Source organism: Eleutherodactylus coqui, chromosome 4 (genome assembly GCF_035609145.1).
Source record: "Eleutherodactylus coqui strain aEleCoq1 chromosome 4, aEleCoq1.hap1, whole genome shotgun sequence".
Taxonomy (NCBI): domain Eukaryota; kingdom Metazoa; phylum Chordata; class Amphibia; order Anura; family Eleutherodactylidae; genus Eleutherodactylus; species Eleutherodactylus coqui.
This window is the reverse complement of record NC_089840.1, coordinates 9,371,302-9,397,469: the sequence shown is the minus strand read 5'-3', so window position 1 is coordinate 9,397,469 and position 26,168 is coordinate 9,371,302. Positions and strand designations below refer to the sequence as shown.

The 26,168-nt window shown below is 44.6% G+C and overlaps 1 protein-coding gene across 1 annotated transcript; it reads left to right on the top strand.

The window, feature by feature from the left end:
• Positions 1-8,564: 8,564 nt before the first annotated feature.
• LOC136626438 (claudin-8-like) lies at positions 8,565-9,290 on the top strand. The gene has a single exon (XM_066601506.1). It carries the CDS (start codon positions 8,565-8,567, stop codon positions 9,288-9,290), a length of 726 nt encoding a protein of 241 aa, XP_066457603.1.
• The last annotated feature ends 16,878 nt before the right edge of the window (positions 9,291-26,168 follow it).

The window sequence follows — 26,168 nt, the reverse complement described above, 5'->3', positions numbered from 1 at the left end:
AGGTCGAACTTTTAAATTCCTATTTTGTATCTGTTTTCTCTCAGAAAGTAGATGGAACATCAGCTGATCTTCCCTGTGCTATTGGGGGAATAAAATAATGCAGGCTATCTATAAGCCGAGAGATGATGAGGGAACACTTAGCTAACTTACATGAATTCAAGTCTCAAGGTCCAGATGAATTACATCCCAGGATACTAAAGGAAGCAGTAGAAGATTGGAAAAGGGCAAATGTTGTCCCTATCTTCCAAAAAAGGAAGAAGGTGGTCTGTGAGCCTGACTTTTATACCGGGAAGGATTGTTGAACACTTTATTAAACAGCATGTATATAAGTACTTGGATGATAATGAAGTAATCAACCAGAGCCAGCATGGGATTGTAACAAACAAGTCATGCCAGATGAATATAATTTCCTTTTGTGAGAGAATCACCGACTGGGTAGATCAGGGAATTCCAGTGGATATAGTACATCTTGACTTTAGAAAAGCATTTGACAAAGTACCTTTTTGAAAAAATGACCAAATCTGGGCAACTTTTAGGTGGATTTCACAACTGGCTGAGTTATCGTACTCAAAGAGTGGTCATAAATGGCTGCACATACAGGTGGAAGAATGTATCAAGTGGGGTACCACAAGGCTCTGTCCTAGGCCCAGTGTTGTTCAACATTTTTATAAATGATCCAGATGAGGAAATTGAGGGAAAACTGATCAAATTTGCTGATAACACAAAACTAGGAGGGATAATTAACACTAGATAAGAGAGATGAATCAAAAAGATATTGACTAGTTTGAACAGTGGGCGGCGAATAACAGAATGGTAGTTAACATGGAAAAAAGTTCTACATCTGGGCAAGAAAAATGAAAAAAGCACATACAGAATGGGAGGAATTGGGCTAAGCAGCAGCACATGTGAAAAAGACTTGGGTATACTAATAGATCATAGACTGAACATGAGTCAACAATGTGATGCAGCAGCCAAAAAGGCAAACACAATTCTGATGTATTAAGAGAAGCATAGAGTCTAGATCACATGAGGTCAGTATCCCCCTCTACTCTTCCTTAGTCAGACCTCATCTGGAATACTAGGTCCAGTTCTGGGCACCCCACTTTAAAAAAGACAGACAAAGTGGAGCAAGTTCAGAGAAGAGTTACCAAGATGGTGAGCGGTCTGCAAATCATGTCCTATGAGGAACGGTTAAAGGATCTGGGAATGTTTAGCTTGCAGAAGAGAAGGCTGGACAGACATTTGTCTGGTATGATTTAGTGATCCTGCACTGAGCAGGGGGTCGGACCCGATGACCCTGGAGGTCCCTTCCAACTTTACATTTCTATGATTCTACAAGAGCTTATAATTTATGGGGAAATAGGGGGAAAACAAGAGGTCACTGTACTAAATAGGGTACTATATGAAGCTGTATGAGCCGCTCACCAGCCATTATCTGGTGTGGGGAATATTGGAGGCCCTGGTGTCAGAACTGGGTTCTGGAAGTGAAGGTGCAGGCACGGCAGGATCTGGACTGAGTCAGGCAAATATTTCCATCCCTGGATATTCCTCCTAAGTGCAATGAACAAATGTCCTTGAGATGATGGCCAATATGGCAGTCGCTTATCACCCAGCCTTTTTAGAAACATTTTTTACAAAGAATTGGCCAAGTAAACTAACAGCTTGGCGCGGGCGACACGAGGATTTATATTTACTGGAGATTGTTTTTTAAGTTAAACAATATAATAAGACTTGAAGGACAAGATGATTTCTTGCTTGAGTTGGCTGAAATCTAAATTGATATCTTGGTTGTAGAAGGTATTTTCTCGTGAGGCATGCCAGGTCTGTACATCATGAGCCGCCGCCGAATGCCCATCTCTCTGTATCCATGGGTCACTGATTTTGGCTGCTTCTGTGTTCTTGCGGTCAGTCTGGCTCACTTCTCAAATAGGAGCCAATCTAGTGCAGGTTCTTATACATTCAGGTCTCACTTCTAGAATCCCATATTCATCTGTTTCATATCTATCGGTTCGTTCCTCTCTCTCTCTATCTATCAATCCATCCGTAGCTCACCTTGTCTACCTGTGGCCCATGAGGTTGCACAGGGCACCAGCCACAAGTGTGTTGGGGGGACACCAGATGGATCTAGATGATTGCCCCATGAGGTCCACCCGTGCAGCAGTGTCTTATGGAGCTACATAATTCACTGTCCTGCTGGCTCTATACTTTCCCCTCTGTCAGTCCATCAATGCCCCTGCAGCACATTTATTTAGTTCTGCTGCTGTATTTATGGACTGAGCTGTGTTCTGGGGCTGTATTTATGTTATGAGTTCAACTGCAGTGCTGTCTTTATGTACTGAGCTTGGTTCTGGTGCTATATTTATGTTACAATCTCAATCTAGTGCCTCTGGGTTCCACAGCAAGTACCTTCCATAGCATACTATGGAAAAGCGCTTTTTCCTGCACACGAGCGGAAGTCAATTGCGATTTTCCTTTCATGGAGGGATAATTGCAGCATGCTCTTTGTTAGTGTGCTGTCCGCACGGGCAGCTTCTATTGAAGTCAATGGAAGCTGGTTGACCCTTGCTTCTGGTGCTGTTTACATTATGATTTTGGTTGCAGTGCTGTATTTATGTACTGAGGTTGATTTATGTTGTATTTTGGTTATTAGCTTGGTTTTGGTGCTGTGTTTATGTACTGAGCTTGATCCCGGTGCTGTACTTATGTTATGAGATTGGTTCTGGTACAGTATTTATTGATATAAGTGTTCTGGCTATATTTATGTGCTGACAACCGATTGTCTCCGGGTGCAACTCTCTTTTCTGTAAACCTTCGATGATCCTTGACAAGGTGTTAAGAAAATTTGCTATCAATGCGGCCTCCTATATTAGGGGTACTGGTCATTTTTTTATGGAGTTGAATGAGTTTGAAGTAATGGACTTAATTCTGGTGGCAACATTGGATGTGGTATCGTTATATACCTCTGTTAAACACCATCAAGGTCTTGAGGCCGTTAACTTCTATATTGAGAGTTCTGATTCATCCAATCTGTGCGGAGTGACGAAACGCGTTGTACATATCTCTTTGAATAAATTTATGATTATAAGAAGGTCAGATCCTATCCTGGAGAATTGTTGAGACGAGCGCAGGCAATTTTTTTTTTCTTATGGGAGGTTGGCGAAAAATTCCACATACTGTTCCATCTAACCTAAGGCCGACGCTATCTATCTATTCAACTATCTCATATCTATCTATCTATCTATCTATCTATCTATCTATCTATCTATCTATGGCCGCCTGCAGACGAGCGGAAATCCCGCCGCGGGATTTCCCGCGGGATTTCCGCAGCTGAAAGTTTGCATAGGAGTGCATTAAAATACGCACTCCTATGCAGACTGCCGCCATTTTGGCCGCGCGAAATCTCGCGTGGCAAACAAATTGCGGCATGTTCTGATTTTCTGCGGGGCACGCACTCACCCGGCCGCCGGCTCCGGTCTGCGCATGCGCAATTCTCGCTGCCGGATCCGACCCGCTCGTCTGCAGGCGGCCTATCTCATATCTATCTATCTATCTATCTCATATCTATCTATCTATCTATCTATCTATCTCATATCTATCTATCTCATATCTATCTATCTATCTATCTATCTATCTCATATCTATCTATCTATCTATCTATCCATCTCATATCTATCTATCTATCTATCCATCTCATATCTATCTATCTATCTATCTATCTACCTATCTATGTCATATGTTTCCATCTATCTCATATCTATCTATCTATCTATCTCATATCTATCTATCTATCTATCTATCTATCTATCTATCTATCTATCTATCTATCTATCTATCTATCTATCTATCTATCTATCTATCTATCTCCTATCTATCTCATATCTACCTATCTATCTATCTCCTATCTATTTATCTATTTCCTATCTATCTATCTATCTATCTATCTCATATCTATCTATCTATCTATCTATCTATCTCATATCTATCTATCTATCTCATATCTATCTATCTCATATCTATCCATCTCATATCTATCTATCTATCTATCTATCTATCTATCTATCTATCTATCTATCTATCTATCTATCTCCTATCTATCTATCTATCTATCTATCTATCTCATATCTATCTATCTATCTATCTATCTATCTATCTATCTATCTCTCTCTCTCATATCTATCTATCTTTCTTTCTGTCTATCTATCTATCTATCTATCTATCTATCTATCTATCTATCTATCTCATATCTATCTATCTATCTATCTATCTATCTCATATCTATCTATCTCATATCTATCTATCTATCTATCTATCTATCTCATATCTATCTATCTATCTATCTATCTATCTATCTCATATCTGTCTATCTATCTATCTCATATCTATCTATCTATCTATCTCATATCTATCTATCTATTTATCTATCTATCTCATATCTATCTATCTATCTCATATCTATCTATCTGTCTATCTCATATCTATCTATCTATCTATCTATCTATCTATCTATCTATCTATCTATCTATCTATCATCTATCTATCTATCTATCTATCTATCTATCTATCTATCTAGCTATCTGTCTATCTCATATCTACCTATCTATCTATCTATCTATCTATCTATCTGTCTATCTCATATCTACCTATCTATCTATCTATCTATCTATCTATCTATCTATCTATCTATCTATCTATCTATCTGTCTGTCTGTCTGTCTATCACCTAGTTGATCTTGTACACCATTCAGATCGTCTACAGTCGACAACCCTCACATAACGCCATGGATAATAAGAAATAATAATGGTAGTGCTGATAATTACTATTATCATCGTCTCCGCACATTCCTATAAGCCGGGGCTACATGTTGTGGTGACACCATTCCAAGATGGTTATGTCTTTCCCTCTGTATCACCCGTCTCATAACCCCTGATGAAAGCTTGTTATGGGGAGCGAGACGGCGTCTGACAATGTGTCACATAGGGGATGACAGGGGACGGCACAATGTTACAATGTTGCCGGGTGACATACTGACAAATAAAGAATTTACAGCACTTTATCCCTTTACAATTTGAACAAGTGGAGCAGTTCAGGTAATTGTACAATATTGCTGCGCAGACGTCTCATTAGCCGGGGTGTCTCATCGGAGGAAATGCGGGCAAATATCTGACTTTATAGGGTTATATAAATGAGAAATTAAGATGAGGAATGGTGAGTAACGTCACTGAAGCTGCGTGGTGTCCGAATGCCGAGGCTCCACCGGCTTGATCCAGTTGTCTAGCTGAGGTTTGCATTATATATGGATACAGCACACGCATATGGTTTTCATGGTGTTTGTATTTTCTGATGATGTCACAAGTGTTCCATTATATACAGTACAAATAATGCAAGTTCCATAGACCTCGTTACATGGTAATTAGGGCTGTAGATGGCATTACATATGGAGATATGTGTCATGACCAGGGCTAGATTAAGGCTGCACACAGTACAGAGCAGTCAGTTATAATTGCCCCCCCCCCCCCCCCCATGGCCAAGGCCTGCTCCCCACCGTAACAATGGGCAGTGCAATAATCTTGTCATGTGCCCGCATGCCCCAACAAATGTTTAGGCCATGCCCCTTTTACGTTAGCCCACACCCTTTGTATCCGCTCCCAGCAATACTGCTCACTACTGTGTTTCCCCGAAAATAAGACAGTGTCTTATATTGATTTTTGTTCAAAAAGGTTTAACTTTTTTACATGTATAGCAGCCTGGACACTATTTAAATTGACTTTTTTAAATTAACTGTTAGCAGGGCTTAATTTTGGAGTAGGGCTTATATTTCAAGCATCTCAAAAAGCCTGAAAAATCATTTTGCATCCTCAAAAATTCTGGAAAATCATGCTATGTCTTATTTTCAGGGTATGTCTTATTTTCAGGGAAACAGGGTAGTGACCCCACAATACCACCACGCCATCACAGCGTCAGAACTGTAGCGCGCGTCAACCCTAAGCCTTCTCAACCCTAATGCATATGCAACTATGTAGGAAACATTTCAGTCATTTTGCCTCTAATCCTTGTTTGTACAGTATATCGCATGGTGAAGAGAGTGACATCAACTAATATCTGGGTTGGGGATTAAGCAGCGTGTGATTTTGATTGATTCATGCAAACATTCCAGGTATGAGGCAGACTGCGCCGAGCGCCGCACCCAGCGAGGAAGAAGTCATCCACTAATGACTATTTATACTTGTGCCTCCATCGTGAAAACATTTAGTGCAGCCCATTAATGAGGAATATTCGAGTTCATAAAGAGTATCAGGCAGATATTTGCACTGGTTTGGACTGAATATGGAAAATCTGGAGTATTTTCTGCACTTCTCACCACTTTTGAATGCAGATTCTGATTTACGCTCCATTACTAGCGAAAATGACAAACATTCTGCTAGTTGCTAGCTTCTATACACGGTGTTACAGCATGACTAAATTAATACTGACATTGGCACATTGCTAGTCAATTTAGGGGTACCCCAAGCCTTTATGCTGCCTGAGCGAAGGGTGAAACGGCGCCCCCCTCCGAGACACACAGTGGGTGTTCTTTTGTGTTTTACTGCAAATTTTCTGTTAAATTCCGCACTTTTTACAACCGTTTCCGAGGAAGGATCTGCATCTCCGAAACGCGTTAATATTGACTGTTTTTAATTATTTAATATTCAAGAACCGGTTTAATCATTCATTGTAATATGCTCTATTAATTATAGGAGTTGCGCCAGGTTTTTTAATATTTTTCTTCAGTCCAGTATTAATAGTTACCCTAATAGTGGGTCAGTAGTAATAGTAAGCTCCATAGTGGCCCCAGTAGTAACATTGCCCTCCATTGTGGCCCAAGTAGTCATAGTGACCCACATAGTGGACCAAGTATTAATTATGACCCCCAGTAGTAGTGCCCTCCCCAGAGTGGCCATAGTAGTAGTAGTGACTCCATAGTGGCCCCAGTACTAACATTGTCTCCCATAGTGGCCTTTGTAGTAACAGTAACTCCCAAAGTGGCCCCAGTAGTAATAGTGATCCTCATGATGACCTGAGTAGTATTTGTGCCCCCCACTGTGCCCCTAGAAGTAATAATCACCCCGATAGTGGTTCCAGTATTAATAGTGACCCCATGCTAGCCCAAGTAGTAAGAGTGTCCCCCATAGTGGCCCCAGTAGTAATAATGACTCCCAAAGTGGTCTAAGTGGTAATAGTGACCCCAGTAGTGACAGTGCCCACCATAATCACCCCATTATGGTTATATTGTCTCCCATACTAGCTCTAGCAGTATTAGTGACCCCTATAATAGCCCTACTAGTAATAGTGGCCCCCGTAGTGGCTCCAAAAGTAATCGTGACCCTCCATAGTGGCCCCAGTATTAACCCGTTCCAATCCAATTTGTATTCTGGTTTTCCTAGGGGGCTTACTCTTTTTCTGCCGTTATACAACGGCGCTATATGCTGGCTAAAGCCAGTACTGCATGAGGTGACACATTGGATAGGCTCCGACAGCAGAGAGGCTGGCAATATACAGTAAGAGAACCCCGATGGATGTCTTCCAACATCGGAGCTGTACAGCCTTAAATCCTAATGTCTTCAGAGGTCAGACAGTGGATTGGAAAGGGTTAATAGTGACCTCTATAATGGCTCCAATAGTAACAGTGACCCTACTACTGGACCTTCAGCTGAGCAGCAACCGCACAAGCAGTGCACCCAGACTGTCTGCAGCACCGGTCGGGTAGCTGCCGCAATGTCATCAGAGGATGTGACCCCTGATATTTCTCTGTAGTGTCTGCCCTGCGTACTGTCCGTCATTTGTTTGCAGGTATGTAGACGCTGGGGGGAGGGTTCAGGGGTCATAGCCTCTGATGTCAGCGCGGCAATCACCCAACCGGAGCTGCGGGCAGAGTGAGTGTACAACTTGTGGGGTTCTAACTCCCAGCTGGCAATTATTTTTTACTGGACATCAATATGGTTGGTAAATAATAAATACCGTCCGGGTGTCAACCCGCTGCTTCTCTGAGACTCTGCAGGAAGGGGCGCCGCTTAGTCAATTATACCCCACTTACAATGAAGAATAAGTATCTTCTATATGGAATTTGCATGGTTTTATATTAGAAAGGTAACTTTGTGCTACAAACCTATGATTTATCCCCTGGAAGTATCGTCAGGTCATTATGTTACTCTTGTTTGATGCATCTGACAAACCACATGGAGAAAACGTGAAGCCTTTTATTTTAGGTTTCAAAATAGCATCATAACACACTGAACATCTGACTCTTACTTGTAACTCCAAGTAGGATTTCCTAAATGGGTCACGCCCGAGCTTGACATGTTATGACGCAGACCTACTGCTACACGTGACCTGATTTATAAAACCGGCCTGCAGAGCTTGCTTAGAATCATTTAAAAGTTCGGAATCAACTAGTGCAGAAGTTGAAATCCATCACAAAGCGTCCAAGAAAACTATCATTTTGAAGAACTCAAAGTCTACTTTGACGCTGCAAGCAACACGTTGTGCTTTGAAGGATCTCTGAGGCTTATCCAAGCATCTGAAGAACAATGGCATACTACATCGTCCAGCTGATTGCAATCATTCTAGGTGCCATTGGCATGATACTCACCATAGTTGTCACAGCAATGATCCAGTGGAGAGCATCATACATGATTGAAGGAAACGTTGGCAACTGTGATAAACGTATAGACGGACAGTGGTTAAGCCGATGGGATGGCTTATGGCTAACCTGCCTGACGAAGAATGAAAACAACATGAACTGCCACCCTTACGACTCTCTAGTGATCATCACCACCGACCTTAAAGTTGGCAGAGTCCTTATGTCTTTTGCAGTTGTGCTTGCCATTATTTCTTTCATCACAGCCGTGGTTTCCTTGGTATGCATGGGATGCTGTAAACTGGCACGAGAAGGCAGATATTGCATGCTCTTAATGGCTGGAATCGGTTTCATTATAGCCGGAATCCTTGTCTTAATCCCAATCGTCTGGACCACCGTCAGCATCATCCGAGAGAACAACAACCCAATGTGCAGAAGTATGCAAAAAATTGAAGTCGGTGAGGCTGTATTCTTAGGTTGGCCTACTATGTTCTTCCTCATGATTTCAGGGGCTATCTTCTGCTGGTTTCGACCCTGTGAGGAAGAAGAATGCGAAGAAGACAACTGCAAGACTGTCTATGCTTCACAAACATCCCTGCCAAGGCAAGTCTATGTCCCCTGCCAAACCCAGGAGAAATCACGGCAAACTATGTATTCCAGAAGCCAATACATCTGACAACATGCATCTGAACCACGAGACAGAATGACTGCACTTTAATTGTATCGTCAAGACCATCCATGATCATAAAGACCAAGAGAAGTCAAGAAGAAACCCAACTTTGAGCTCCTTGGGTGGGAAATAGGATCTTAGCAAGAGTTGGCTTCCAATCTGGAAATCCAAGACTCCGTCTATGGTTGTGTGTACGTTCTTGACTATTGACTCTGAGATCAGGTATACATTATTTGTATATATAGGCAAGACCATTCATATAAGACAAATGTGAATTCTTGTGAAATCAGTTTCTATATTGACGTATGTGAAATTGAATTTCAGTGGACAATTAAGAACTTGGTAACCTCCTTGCCTACAGGTTAGCTTGCATCTTAACCGGCTCTTACAGATCAAGAGGTCTAGTGTTTTTTGTTAACTATTTTTGAAATTTTATACTAAAAAGCACTGAAGTTTTAAGTTTTGTTGCAGTTTTTGTACATACAATTCCTTTAACTATTCTCTTTCAGCGAGTCAGAATTTAAGACACTAGGTAAAAGGATCCAAGAGCAAGCACAGCATATTTTGCATTAGGCCAGCAGGCAAGGTCAGGTGCTATATGGAGCATACAATTATCTGTTACCCAATACAAAGCGTGCAGTGGGACTTGTGCCAGGTATGTGCTAATTGCCTGTGATCAAGAGCTAAGCTTCGCTCACTATGCAAATCTTTTCCATATATCTGGATAGAAACCACTGATATATTTTCCCAGTGACCTCGCGGTATGTGTGGACTTGTTCAATTAACCTGAATGACACACTCATTTTACTTACAGTTCCGCATTCCTAAATCTGTAGATATAGTCTGATGAGGAACGGAAAAACACAGCAAGTCGTACTGCACGTAGAAGGCTAGAAGCCTAGGTGGATACATGACCATATGAGCCTACCTTAAAGGGGCTGCCTGCTTTGAGAAGCACCAGTTTGTTGGGAAGATCCTAAGTGTTCAGCAACGATTAGCTGGAATCAACGTGGTAGGAAGGGTTTGGTTTCCTTGCAGCGCCACCTCTGAGGAAATAGAGCATTGCACAAATCCTATTTAAATTAATAGACTGTCTGTGTAATGAATGGATGTATTGGGTCCTCCAAAGTAAGAGACGCTCTTCGTAGCTGCTCCCCACTATGGCTAATATGCCCGAGTGGAGGATACCCCTAAATTAACTTCTAATAGGGTATTTAAAGATGGGTTTTCTAAGCAGATATCCCCTTTAACGTTTTACTCAGTAGCAGGATATGCAATTTAGTGGGTATAGATCTGCTTTCATTGCCTTTAGAAATCATTCATAGACGTCCGCCTGCAACTTTCACTAAACGCACTGCTTTATCTTCTGTGCAACCTTTTTGCATTCTCCCCATGTACACAGTGGTGCTCAGGTTTGCCCTCTTGGTTGCAGACTTACGGGTCTCTTGTAAGTCAACGGGTGCAAAGCAAAATGTGTTGAGTTACTGACATTTTTGAAGACAATGCTAGCTATTATGCGATCGATTGCCATGGAAGCTGCCCGCTCCTCATTTGTGCTACTTTTTATACATGAGACCATGTGACCCTTCCGCCACCACTGTGCACATCAGAACTGTCTTTTATCTATCTACTTTTTCTGATGGGCCTATGACTATGGGCCTAACGCAGTATTGTTGTATGACTGTTGGAAAGCACCAGTTATTTTTGTTTCTTAAGGGTAATGTCACATGGCCTGTATAACCAATGAGGTTAAATATAGAAAAAGGGGTCCATTACATGACCGACATGCATGCAGGAACAGGTTGAGTCTACAAAATGTTGTATTCAATAGGACCATGAACTGCACTTCTTCGAGGACGCACTCAACTATCAAGAAAAAGCAATAGTAAAAATGTAATGTGAGTGCTAAAGTTGTATGAAGGTGGAATGTCAAAGACATGTATCTCTCTTGTATTGGACATGGCACATCCCAAATCAATGTGTAACCAAGGCCTTAGTAATTGCATTTCTCTCACATTATAACTTTAAGGGGTTGTACCAAGATTTCAGGTTGTCCTCTTTCCATAGGACAGTCATAGGACAGGCATCTTCTAAGCTATGGATAGGGGATGACTTCCAATCTTGGTACACCCACTTTAACGGTTGTCTCCAGCTTTATGCGGGCCATTGGTTGAAGGAAGTTCCATTGACCCTATAATCTAACCTTAGCGTTGGTGTAACAGTGTTACCCCATATCACCATGGGTCTCCCAAGCCCCGTGGGCCCTGACATCTGCCCAGTTTTGCCTGGTGCTGACATCGACCTGGAATTTGATATTGTAACCCATGTGACCAGACAGAACAGAATTACCGACTCTAGAGCCAAGGAAACCCTGATTCTACAGGACCGAATAGCATTGAGTGTTATTGTCCAGACGGTTCCTTCTGTTCTTCATCAATGTGCTGCCCCATCGTGCGGGATTGCTCATGAATTAGGAGTGTAGTTATAAGTTGGATTTATTATTGTATTTATTGAATTTGTTTGGATTTCTTGTAATAAAGCGTTTTAAGTAGATCCGGCTTGGAGACTCTTTTTGCAGTTGGTTAAAGGTCTTCTAATAAACATATCATGTGGGACACCAGAGCATCGAATGTAATTTATCAGCCATTACTCAGCTCGTATTTTAATGTAGCAGCAACATAATGTGCGACCTTTCACTGAAGCATCCTTCACACTTTAGAATTAAATTACACAATGTGGCACGAAGGGATCATTTACCCAGTAGATAAGCCGGGTGGAATATCGGAGCTTCCATCTAGCGGGAGCTTCCATTTCAGTTCTATCAAGTACAAAATACAGGACAGATATCAGCAGTTTCCCCCACATCAGGCCTGTCCAGCGTCTTGGCATCTCTGGCCCACATTGGAAGAAGAAGAGTTTTCTTGGGCCGCACATTAAAGATACAAATAGTTTAACAAAAGCCGCAGGGCATCACAAATCCCATATCCGGGGTAGATAATATCTATTTCATACAACCCATATATATAACAAAAAGTCCCTTCTACAATATATATCGAACAGAAGAAAAGCAAACTGGGGAGCAGGACTTATAAAAATATACATATTTATTACATATAGAAAAGTCATTCAAAGAAACAACACAGAAATACAGACAAGCAGAAAAACACATTAGGGCCTCATTCACACAAGCGTGTTCGTCCATAACCGCGCATCTATTAGAACCATCGGTTCCCTATGGTGTGTTCACATGTCCGTGTTTTACAGGCATGCAAAAACACGTATCTGCAAAACATACAACACGCGTGAACCATAGGTCCATGGTGTGCGTCAATATTCCCTGCAGGGAGTCCCCTCATCACTGAACACTGTGACAGCACTATTAGTGTTCAGTGACAAGGGGACTCCCCGCGGGGAGTAAAGAATCCCCTGCCACAGCTGTCACAGCTGCGACAGAGGATCGCAATGTTTTGCCATTGCTCTTCAATGGGGCCGCGGCTGCTGCTGGCGGACCCCATTAAAAGCAATGGGTTGCCAGCAACCCCTGCAGTGATTTAAAAGGAAGGGCTTCAAATATAAGTCCTTCCCTGAAAATCATCCCTGATTTGTGTAAAAAATAAAAAAAAACATATACTCACCTCTCTCCACCGCTGTCGGGGCTCAGGCGCGTCTCGCCGCTTGGGTCCCTGGCAGTGCAGTGAAGTTCTTCCAGCAGGCAGGGATTTAAAATCCCCGCCTGCTGAAAGGGCTGTATCTGATTGGCTGAGCGCTCAGTCAATCACAGGCAGCGCTCAGCCATTCATTCAATGACAGTTAAAAGCTGTCTGTGATTGGTCACAGTGCTCAGCTAATCCCAGGCAGCGCTTGTCCCCCTTGTTGCTGGACGCTGCATCGAGGCGCGAATGGAGAGGCTGCTGAGATTACAAAAACAGCCGAGTTGACTGCGTTATGTGATTTCTGTAACTCATATATAAGTGAATAGAAGTTTAGATGTTACAGAGGGTTACAAATATACAATGACTGACCCCTTTATTAGTGTCCCAAGCCCTTTATTAAAGCTTCCCACGATTGGCACTTCACTATGTTGAAATTCTCCCTGTGACCCCAGAGTCCAGCATAAGATCCCGTGACAAGTTTTCCGTGGATCAGTTTCAGTGTAAATCCAAAGTAGATGGGAAAATCCAGCGATCGGAGAGACCGGTCATCGGTGCTGGACTAGCCGGGGTCTCACCTCCAACTGCGGGGGAATTTCCAATGTAACTATGTGGATAGTATACCGAGAATGGTGCGATTGAGGAAAACATCCAGTGAAAGGGGGTCCTATGGATGGAAACAACTTGTCACCAATAGGGGTCGGAGGAGGATGTCAGGAATCGTTCTGACCGACAGTTCGCACACACTTGATTTGCGTTAATAAAATGCATCCTAGTATCACTCTTGCTCCTCCGGCTCCATCTTCTTCTCACCTGAAAACAGTAACGTCGGAAACCACCACAGAGAAACTTCTGTTTTTCCTTCTTTCTATTAAATTTCTCACCTCCTTTACAGGTCAGCCGTTCCTGTTCTTCCGGTTTCCTAGATCCTTGCATCCCATGTGATTACTTCCTTAAGAATTCCACCTTAAATATACAAACTCTATATTGTTTAACCCCTTAGTGACACTTTTTTTGGCCATAAAAAAGCCAACTTTGGGGGGACTTTCATGTCCACTTTTCAAAATCCATAGTTTTTTTTTATTTTTCCGCCGTCACGGCCGTATGAGGGCTTGTTTTTTTCGTGACGAGCTGTAGTTTTTATTGGGTACTTATAATGTATTCTATAACTTTTATTCAATTTTTCGGAAAGGGAAGGGAGAAAAAACACATCAATCCTGCCATTTTTAAAAGTGTTACTGTGTTTCCCCGAAATTAAGACCTAGCCCTGTTTTGGGGGGGGGGGGGTACTCACATGGCCCGCGGTGTCTGAGTCCCTCGCGATGGTTCCTGGCGCTGCGGCAGGCAGCTGTGTCCTCTGCGCTGAGAAATTGTTTTCTTTCTGGTGACGGGGCTTTGAATACCCCGCCACCAGGAAAGCAAGCACTGTGATTGGATCGAGCGCCAGCCAATCAGAGCCCGGCTGTGATTGGCTGGAGGTATATTTTCACAAGTATCAGCGTATATTACTGTACGTTTTGCGCACATAGGACCAGGTCACACACACGTGACACACCCTTTCGGTGAATTTAATGGCTACTTAAAGCCTAGTGAACTCCAAATGGGATTTTCCCCCGTGTTTGGCGCAGTGTCACATCCTTCGCCTTGCATATTTGTTTACCGCCTATAGACTTCCATGGGACTTTTGCTGCACAAAATGCAGAATGATAGAGTATGTCCTACTTTATACCGCGCTTGAAATGCACACGCAAAACGCGCTCATGTGAACGTACTCATTGGAGTCAGTGGCTTCTATTCTCTGTGTTTAGCATGAAATTATTTTCCGTGTGAAAAAAAAGCGCAGACACGGTCATGTGACGAAGCCCTAACCCGCAGTTTTGCTGCAGATCCGCTGCAGTTCTGCTTCCTGTGAACTTACTCTGAAGAGTTTATGAAAACAAGAGCAATGCAAATGCAAAAATGACGAGAAATGCGGCAAAAAGAAAGTTAGGTTGCGCCAGAAACCACACAGAGTCGCCAAAATGGCTCTAGAGATAGAGGCTGTAGGTGGTCTTTTTGCAGGGCTGGGCCCCGGCAGGAACAGCAGACCACCTCTCTACTTCCTCCATGTCTCCAGTCTCTACTCTTTCTTTCCAGTTCCAACTTCTCCGACTGACTATCACATGACCACACTGTTATACCACAGGCAGGACAAAACTATACATTTTTCAGACATCCTCAGACATGACCAGACATTAACCCATTCATGCCTGCAAACATCCAATACACATAAATCTGACTCATTCTACATACAAGACGTACATATAACATACCCTCTAAAGTGATGGAGGGGCCCCTAACTCTGGGCCACTACATATTCTTATATGATAGGGGGGCCTCTCGGCCCACTAAGGCTCCAGGCCATGGAAAAAAGAAGGAAAACAGTGACCTAAGAGTGTTATGCAGGGCTTCATGGCTCTTCGGGCCCCTTCACACCAGCACATGTGTTTATACGTTCGCCCTTGCGCACCATATTCACGGGGCTCTTCACACGAGGCACTGCTGCGTGAATGTAAAAAAAACTTGTTGAAGTGATGGAAACCATCAAACGCTCTAAAATGCTGGGAATGACAATTAATGCCTAATTACGGCGAGCGGTCTTATTCTCCCAGTGTTGTACGCCGGATAACTCCCTCCCCTCCCTTTATTCCAGCTGCCATAGAAGTCTATGGGAGTTTGTTGCGTAACACGGCGAAAGAAAGGGCAAGAGCGATCTGCTCACGCTCCGTATAGAAATATATACAGCTAAAAAGATCCAGCAGGTCCTGTTTTTTCTTGTGTGAAACTTTTGCGCTCGTCTGAATGAAGCAATTGAAATCCAATGCATAGTGCGGTCGCGTTATAGGTGCGACTTTTTAATGTGGGGAAATGCCTGCGCAAATACGTCACAGTAAGTAGGCCACTTTCACACAGACGGTTTTTTCTGTGTCAATCACTACCATTGATTCCAATGGCGCTTCTCAGACCAGCGTTAAAACGCAGCGTTATTCCAGCATACAAATGGGGTGTTTTCGGTGGAATGTGGTTACCGCATTCTTTACTGTGTTTTCGGCTCCATTTTTTTAGTTCTGGCAGATCAGCTTGCTTGGCTGAGTTTCTAACTGTGCTGAAAACGCAGAAAACGCAGCGTCTTTACAAGCGCATGTGTGAGAGTGGCGCTGTGCACGAGGTTTAGGAGTATTGGGGAAGTTTAGGTTCAGTTTGGACTAAGTTCTACTTTTCTGAACTTTTTGCCAAAATTCATCCAAGCGACTGAGCCAAACTGTTCACAAGTTTACCCGTCACCCATCATTTCCTTTATGTTTGATTGCAGATGCACTGGGACGGTAAACATATCGGTTTTATAGATGGACGATTCCTTTAAGGTCAGATTCACATTGCCATCAATGGTTTCCATTGTTTCGCTCCATCCTCGGAGCCGAACAACAGAATATCCTAATGTGACAGATTTGACGTATGCTGGACCTAAACCACCCCAAACAGACCCCATTGACTATAAAAGGGTCTACTCAGCTTCTGGCATGCCCACCGCCCAAAGTGTTTTCCCAGATGAAATAGCACAGCATGCTTTGCCACTTTGTCCAGGATGTCTTACCAGATCAGTACTGGAGCCTCCAATGTACATGTGATCCTAGGCTAAGAGGACCTCTAACATCGTAAAGTCAGTAGGCTGACGATATTACCGCTTTTTTTCTTATACTCACTTCCATTCGCCCATACCAGCTCTTCTTAGATTTGGTTTCCTGCACTGTGAAACTGTTTGGTGGGCAATTCTCACTGGTAATGGGTAACATTGGACTGACAATTGAGTATGACTGGGAGGTGTTGAGGACCACCTAATGCAGAGAGCCTGGCCACCCTCTACTACTGGACTGCCCATCAGACCTCTATAACCTCATTTACATGTAAGGGGGGTGAGCGGTGCCTCTTACAGAATACAACACCTCAGCTGCTATGAGATGCAGCCAATGGCCTCAACTTGTAGTCCTACTCACTCCGGTCTGAGACTTAGCTGGTAAGGGAAGTGGGTAGATTATAGACCAGCTGAGTGTTGGGTGAAGTTCCCTCCGTTGGCCTTGAATACAGACAGGAATGAGAGCACTAATAAGTGCTAAAGTTGGGTGAATGCAGCTCCGGTTCAAGCCCCCAGCCTTCTGCCAGGCCAGTGGCAGGAATCGACATAGCGGCGCAAGGCGCCATTTTGGTGTGGCCTTAGGTGAGGCTGCAGACAGGGGCTCGGCCCCTATAGTGATGCAGCTAGCATGTTACCGCTCAGAAGACCTGGCTCCCCACTATACCAGCATGTGAGCACCCAGTGGTTGCAGAGGTCTCCCTGGTCAAAAGGGATATACCCAGTGGTGTAACTATACGGGATGCAGGAGATGCGGTTGCACCCGGGCCCCAGAGCCTTAGGGGGCCCATAAGGCCTCTCTTCTCCATATAGGGAGCCCAGTACTATGGATAAAGCATTAGAGTTGGGTCCCTGTTACAGATTTTGCATTGGGGCCCAGGAGCTTCAAGTTACGCCTCTGGATATACCCCAAACTCAACCTCAGTCCACCCCTTCTTACATATGGCTGATTTGGTGGCATCTAATACAGGATGAGCAGCGGAGATGGTTTGTGTTCCCCATGGGAGCATCCTTGCTGCGTTACTGCTGTGGGGATGCTTACAAATCCTCTAAGCCACCAGGACCAGCGATCAGAGATACAAGGGGTGACCTTCCTCATAGAGTGTGCTCAGCATGTTTGATTGCAGCACTGAAGGTGTTAATTGTGTGAGTTCTCTTCTTGTAAACCGCTGATATGTTTAAATGGAAAGCAATTATCTAAACAATCAAAACACAGACATGATTTATTATCCATTGTGTGACAAAGAGCGGCCATAAATGTATGCAGAACAATGTAGAGGTTATATATACAGTAAATACATAAACAGACAACAATGGGATCCGCCCCCGGCATAAACACCAATTGTTAATTCTAATACATTAATTGGTTAACGTCTGCAGCAGTCTGACCCATTTACCTAGTGATCTGTGGAGCTTCAATGCTAGACAGAAATTGGAGTACTGCGCTATATACAACACATAATAGGATAAAGGGCTGCAATGAGATTAGCATGAGCTGTGCCTGGGGAAACCAACACCAATATATATATACAACCAGTATACACAAGGATTCTACTATATACCTCTATACAGCGTTGGGATGGGGTTCCTTGTGCCCAGCGGAGGAAAAGATTCACAGGGTCCACCTCCATACGTCATAGACTCATTGTCAAAAACACTCCAGCCCCCCCAGAAGAAGTTGTCATTTTCCTGAAAAACTCGACATGCAGTTCCATTCCAAGCAGACATGTAAATGACGAGTTATTAGTATCATTTATAGTACCAGTGTTTCTGGTGGCGCAATGCGCCACTTGCTAATGTAATATATAGTGAAAGGATTGGAGTTGGTCAAAATATTTCCCTGCAAATAGTTCAGCAGCTCGCTGAGGAGACATGTTGGCTCGTTGCTTTCGCATATGAGCTGCACGAGATTTACAAACTTCAGCTGCTCGCAGAGGTAACATTGTTGCTTGTCGCTGTGTCATGTAAGCTGCATTATCTTCACGGTGGCGTTGAACCCTCTGTGGTGACATGTTTGCACGACAACTATGGTTTGTTTCAACACCGGACAACGGTTCACGATTAAATGGTGGGGAAGGACTATGCCTCAATGTTGTTGGTCAGTATGCACCGCCAGCTATGTATGTGGACATTTGTGAGGTGTCATTTACTGGAGTCTCCACACAGGTGTCCAGCTGTCTCACAACCAGCTACAAACTGCCAGACTGAGTACTCCTGTTTCCATAGTAATGTAATGTCCCGCAGCAGCCAAAACACAATGCCCACACTGAGGAGCTGCCGGGGTAGAGATGGTACTTGTCACGGTGGCTCCATCAGACTCCTTCCAGGAGGAGCGCATGTAACCTCGGCCCAAGTACCGCTAGGACTCTTCTAGGCAATGCTGGGACAGCGGTTACCAGTATAGGGTTGTGTAGTGGACCTTAGAAGTTGTCACTCATGACGCCACCGTTCCTTTATACTGTTGATTCTCTGGTGGTAGAAATAATTAAGTCCACACACTGTTATGCTTAAATACCTCAATCACTGGGAACGGGTCGTGACTGGAACTTTACTTCTTGTAATACAAGTATTCACACGCCAATGCAGGAATGACAGTTAGGCAAGGTCAGGGAGGAGAACTCAGGATGACACTGGACCTTCAGGCCAAGTTATCTGTAAGGTTCTGCTCCTGTAAAGGGAACACTCGTGAGGAGGACGAGAGAAGGGAACACTCCACTGACACTCACTTGTACTCTGTAGCATGAACACCGCACGGCGGACTCCTTTCTTATCTCTCACTCCTTACAGACGGTTCCTGGAATTGGGGACCTCAGGATAACTCTCCTCAGCTTCCATTTTTTCACACATGAAGGTTGAAGGTACCCCCATGTGGCCGGCACTCTCACTCCTCTCACAACCATTGAAGCAGATAGAAGACCACACCTAACTCTCAATCACTCATATTTATAGCATTCAATCATCACGTGACTAGACAAACATGTTACATTTTCCAGACATATCTCAGCCACTTGCAGACATTAACTTCTCACATGCTGCAGCTGTGCAATACACATAACAGAAAACAAGACACTTTGCACAATGTATCCACACTGAAGACATGACATGTATGACAATTATGGAGGGGCCAAATATATAGACTTCAGGCCACAACAACAACTGAGGCAAGGGGTGTTTCCTGTCCAGCTCTGCAGGTTTTTAATAGCATGAAAGACATGTGATGACGTCAACGTCATGTGATCAGGGGGCGGAGCTCAGGGACCATGTGACTGATCACATGACGGTGACATTATCACAGGTCCTCTCCAAAAATTTGTTTTAGTCAGCAGCACTCACCACACATCCAGTTATGGGAAAGCGATCTCCAATACACGCCCGGTATGGGATCTGACCCAAATCCAAACTATCAGAATAGGAATGAAAGTGGGGCAGCAATGTATGATGCTGTGTTTTATATATATTTTAGGACCTAAAGCACTCACAAACACACTCACGGACAAGTAGTCATTAGCACTTTGATGAGAGTTGTGGTGATTAGATGAACGGTCTTGTCACCGGAGGCCCTAAAAGTGGTTCCCCCCTTGGCCTATAAGAGGCTCTCGGAGGCTCCTTGTGTGTAGTGGCCTCTTCTTCTGCTTGTGTAGAGCTTGTTGGCCACTAGACGCCTCTACGACGCAGAGAAGAGATTTCACCTCATTACCAGAGTCTGAGAGAGGTGCATTATTGGGATGTGAGAAGCTGGGTGGTCGTATCGATGAATTGCCCCCAACTGGGCCGTTCTGACCAGACTTATCATATCTTGTATCTAAGCTAAAGGTTGTCCAACAAAGTCCTAGAGTCTCCATACCCACATGTACCACATCTTGTATCCAAGCTAGAAGTGGTACAACAGGGTACTAGAGCCTCCATGCCTGCCTGTATCAAAAATTGTATCCAGGCTAGAGGTGGTACCATGGGGTACTAGAGCCTCCAATTGCCCCTGTATGCCCCGTCAGTAATAATAGCCCCGTGTGCCTCTCAGTAAAAGTGGTCCCCCCCCCCCCCCCCCCCTTGGCCTATAAGAGGCTCTCGGAGGCCCCTTGTGTGTAGTGACCTCTTCTTCCGATTGTGTACAGCTTGTTGGCCACTAGACGCCTCTACGACGGAAAGAAGAGATTTCAACCTGTTACGAGTCTGAGAGGGGGCGCATTATTGCCCCTCAGTTATAATACCCACCTTAGTAATAATGGCCCTGCATGTCCCCATTCAATAGTGCCCTCTTTTAGGCAGTAAAATAAAAAGACTAACCTCCTTTGTTCCCCCCGCCCCTCTGATCCACGTTGCTCCAGTTCCCCACTCATGTCCAGGTAGTGCAACCACAAGATTGCTGCAGCCAATCCAAGAGCTCAGAGTTGGTACAGCTCAGGCCGCTTGATGCTACCCAGAAATGTGCAGGGAACTAGAGTCCTGTGAACCAAAGCAGCAAGGAAGGGAAAGGGGTGAGTATAGACTGTTTTTAATTTTACTCCATTCCTGGCTACCCCTGCGGTGATGTCTCCAGTGAGGCAGCCCCCAATATTCAGGACAATCCCTCTGAATCTAGGACTGTTGGGAGTCATAAAGTGTCAGTTACGGAAGAGTCATGGAGCTCCAAGATAGTCTTGAAATAAGGTACAAGAGACAAAGAAAGTCCCTTCAACTTTTTACTGGACACAACAAACGGCCAACACTGGAAATAGAGTCAGCTGCCTGATTTGGTCACTTAGGGGCAGTCAGTCCCAACATTGCAGCAATATATAAAGTTACAGAGGATCAGTTTCTCCAGTAGGAGAGGTGCAGTACTTGTGGGACAACAAGATGGTGAAGGCAGAGGTTCTCAGGGTGCTGGCCATGTCTGGTACTGCAGCTCAGCACCATGCACTGGAGTGCTCTGTGATCCGCTTAGCTGCAACTACAGCAGCCCACCGGACTCCTAGAACTGGGGACCAAAGGATTGAGGAACTTGATGGCCAATTAAAACCCTTTACACTTTGGGAAACTTTGCACTTTGGACTACCCGACCTCCAGGGGCGCCTTCAGGTGTCAGTCTGTGGGACCTCACAGTAGAGGTGCTAGGGTTGCCATATTAATGGTCGGTATAAAATAATTGCTAGCTGCACGTCAACCAAGCAGCAACCTCAAGCATTGTACTCACTCTATCCGCAGCTCCGGTAGGGCGACCGCCATGGTGTAATCAGCCTGTAAGCGTTGACCCTGGCACCTGCGATCCTGCATACAGGCACCAGATGGGAAGGGTCTTACTAGACTGATAACAGCGAGCCATGGAAAGAGTGAGTGCAATGCTTGTGGGGATGCTGCCTGGCTGGAGGTCCAATATTGATACTAGGGCCACTATGGAAGTCACTATTAATACTGTGGCCACTATTGGGGACACTATTATTTATGGGACTACTATGGAGGTCACTAATACTACTGCGGTCACTATGAGGGCCACTATTACTACTGGGCCACACTGGGGGTGTTATTACTACTGACGCCACTGTTGACACTATTAATATTGGATCCACTATAGAGGACACTATTAATACTGGGGCCACTATGGGAGCCACTATTCATACCAGGCCTCTATGAAGGACATGATTATTATTGGGACTACTATGTAAGTTGCTTTTACTACTGGAGCCACTATGGGGGTCATTATTACTTCTGGGGCCATTAAGGGGGTCACTGTTACTACTGGGACAACTAAAGGGGTCACTTATTATTTGGGCTACTACTGAGGGCATGATTACTCTGTTATTTCAGACAAGTTTAAATGCTTCAAACACGTGTTGAGTATCTTTTGTCTTGGCGTTTTCCATCCCTGTAAAATGAGTGGGGTTTTTTCGGGGAAGGGGGCTGAGCGCCATTTCCCCCTTCGCCTTAGGCAGAAACAAGGCTTGGGGCACCCCTGCCAACCTCATGACATTAGATGGACACCACCTTCACATGATTAGTTTTGACTTTCGGTATATTCTGGCAAGTTGCATGAAGCCATGTGCCCGGATTAATTACAGTCTCTTCTGGCAGCAGCAGCACATTCTTGCTGGATGATCGGTGTGTGCAGAGACTACAGTAATGGCTGCAGAATGTCTCCTGCAGCACTGGATGCCATCGCTGTGAGTGACTCGACTTATTTGCTTATTTGTGCTAATGTATGTTAAAAAGAACAATGTTTGGTACCCTGTTAGCCAGTAGATTTGGGTCATCCTTAAAGGGGTTGTCTCGAGGAAGCAGTGAAATTTTTTTTTTGCCCAGTCCCCCTTATTAAGCATACATTACTAAGCCCCCCTGTAAATGACTTTTCTAGCTGGTTTGTACTTAGTTCCAGCGTTTCAGCAACTTATAAAAAGTTTCCCGAAGATGGCCGCCGGCTCTTTTCCCGTCGCTTGCTGTAGCCCGACGTGCACGCTCCCGAGACGCTACCAGCTGTGTCTCCCTGACAACCAGACGCCCCGCAGCCGCCGACCGGATCCCGGGATTGAACGCGGCCGACCAGTCACCCACCGCCAGGCAGCAGGTAACCGGCGCTAGGCCCCGGCTCCCCCGCGCTATCCCCCGGCTCCCCCGCGCTAGCCCCGGCTTCCCCGCGCTAGCCCCGGCTCCCCAGCGCTACGCCCCGGTTCCCCAGCGCTACGCCCCGGCTCCCCAGCGGTAGGCCCCGGGGCCCAGCGGTAGGCTCCGGGGCCCAGCGGTAGGCTCCGGGGCCACAGCAGTAGGCTCCGGGGCCACAGCGGCAGTCAGTCACGCGTCACCCCCGTCAGTCCGTCACCCATCACTCACCTGGGCGGCTGGGCTGGGCTGGGCGGCTCTGCTGGGCGGCTCTGCACCTTCCTCTAAGAGAGGATGGTAGCAGAATGGCCGCTCCAGCGCGCTCCCGAGAAGATACAGCTCGTCTGCGCATGCGCAGACGAGCTGTAGCGGCGAGCACACTGAAGCGGCTCGTGTTCAGAGCAGAAGACCGGACTGCGCAAGCGAGTCTAAAAAAGCAAGCCGCCGGCAAATTTAGACGGAACCATGGAGACGGGGACGCTAGCAACGGAGCAGGTAAGTGAATAACTTCTGTATGGCTCATAATTAATGCACAATGTACATTACAAAGTGCATTAATATGGCCATACCGAAGTGTATAACCCCACTTGATTTCGCGAGACAACCCCTTTAAGGAGAGCACCTAGAAGGTGTGAAGAGACTTACAAGGCCATCCATGCTCCTCTGGGAAATATGCAAATAAGGAAGATGGAACAATACCTCTGCAGCGCCACCTGGCGGAAGGCAGCAATCCTGCACATCAATGTCAGACTCTTTACACAAGTCTTACTGTCTGTGCATGGTATTCTGGCTTGGTTTTCAATTGCCAGTCAGTGTTATAAGGCTTGTATAAAGAGTCTGACATTGACCTGCAAGAATGCTGACTTCCAATGGGTGGCGCTGCAGAGGTATTGTTCCATCTTACTTATAGCCAGTAGAGAAAAATGTGATTGCTCTCAGTAACACAGTAATATAGCATGTTAGGCTGAAAAATGACAAAGTTCTATCCAGTTCAGCCTGTTTACACCACCTTGTTGATCCAGAGAAAGGCAAAGAAAAAGCCCTATGAGGCAGAAGTGGGAGGATAATGTTCTCGTCCCTCGCTCCTATGCCTCTTTTAATGCACCCCAAGACTTTATTAGCCTTTGCCGCAGCTGACTGGCATTGGTTACTCCAGTTTAGTCTACAATCCACTAGTACCCCCAGGTCTTTTTCCACATCCCTTTTCCCTAGCAGTACCCCATTCAGTGTATATTGGTGACATCCGTTTCTCCTGCCCATGTGCAGAACCTTACATTTATCAATATTGAACTTTATTTGCCATTCCCCCCCCCCCCCCAAGCCCCCAGCTTATCTTGGTCCGTTTGTAGCCGCACATTGTCCTCCGTTGTATTAATTACAGTAAGAGGAACCAAGTAATCTTGTGCTCTTAAACCTGATCCTGTGTACTAAATTGTTCTGTTGTATGTTGGAGAAATTGGATAAAAGCTAAAAGTGAGGATGAGATCTCACCGCCCGACAATCAAAGAAAGAAAGACCAAATTCCCTGCGGCGGAGCATTGTTCTAGTCACGGACACAACATATGCAAGTTACTATATTAAAAGGCAACATCAGATCTCAACGTCACAGAAGAATTTGGGAGGACAGGTTTATAACCATCTTTGACGCTCTCAAGACTAGAATCAACATCTCAAGAGGCTTCATGCATCGCTGGAGAATATGAGAAATCTACAGCGGAAATAACTCTCTGGCCTGGTGACCCTCTAACAGCAATTTAGGGACCAAAAAACCTGTCACATCCCCGATGAGTGGACTAATTATTTACTCCTCTACTCATCCTGTTCTGCTATTGTTTTAAGTGCACATTAATCCCATCCATGTCCGTGCCTTTTCATATGTATGTGTATATATATATATGTATGCTTCTTCAGATCTATTCCATTAGGGCCGATCTCATACGACCGGATTTCCATTGTTGAATCCGCGTTCAGTGCCTACACAGAGAATCTGCAGCGAATGGCATGCATTGAAGGGTATGTACTTTCACTTTTTCCTTCACTCTCACCGAAAAGCATTGTGATTTCCGAAAGCGCAGGAAAAAATCAAACCAAGCTCTAATTGACATTGCGGACCGGCCAGGGTACCCATGTCATCGCCTAGCAATGGCGCGGGAAATACAAATGTTTGATAAAAAATATCTCCTGCGAGCGCCCCTGGTCATCCTGAGTAAAGAAGGTACAGGTATGCAGGGTCACCAACCACGGTCAGAGACGGATTCAGCTGCAGGCCCGCCGCATGTGTAATCTGGATCAACCATGTGAGACCGGCCTAAGCCTAAAGAAAGACCCTGAGTAGGATGGAAAGCTCGCTGTAACATCATGTATTTCTGTTAGCCATTAAAAGGTCTCATATCTACAAGAGCAATCACACAATGAATATTAAAAACTTTTGCAGGTTTTTTTTCTAAGTTACAACTTCTTGCTGCCGCTCTGCCTGCTTCAGAGAGTTAATATGCAGTAAAAGTATCCTTATTAGTGATGAGCGAGCCCCCAAATACTCGGGTCCGCGTTATTCGAGTCGAGCTTTTCGGAAAATTTGAGAGCTCTACTCCAGTAACGAACCCCATTGACTACAATGGGAGACTCAAGCATTTTTGCATGGGTGCCGAGCTTTTATGGTTCGTGTTTCTCAGGCACGTCACAGCGGGGATGAGCCAAAAGCTGGGGCGGGGTCGAACACGATTTGATGCTCGTTTGAGTAAAAAGCTTAAAAAAAAAAACAACGATTTTTAAAAAAATTTCAAGGTAATTTTAAAATCAGTATATTTGCAATAAAATAAAGTACAGAATCGGGTTCTTCATTTTGATATATATTTTTTTGTGTATTTTTGAATTGCATACGGCGGCGGCTTTGGTTGGGGTCGGCGGGGGGTCATTTTGTTTTGTATATATATTTTTTTTATTTTATTCTGTCATTTTTAAACTTTTTTTGTAACTATTTTCTTACCCTCTCCGCCC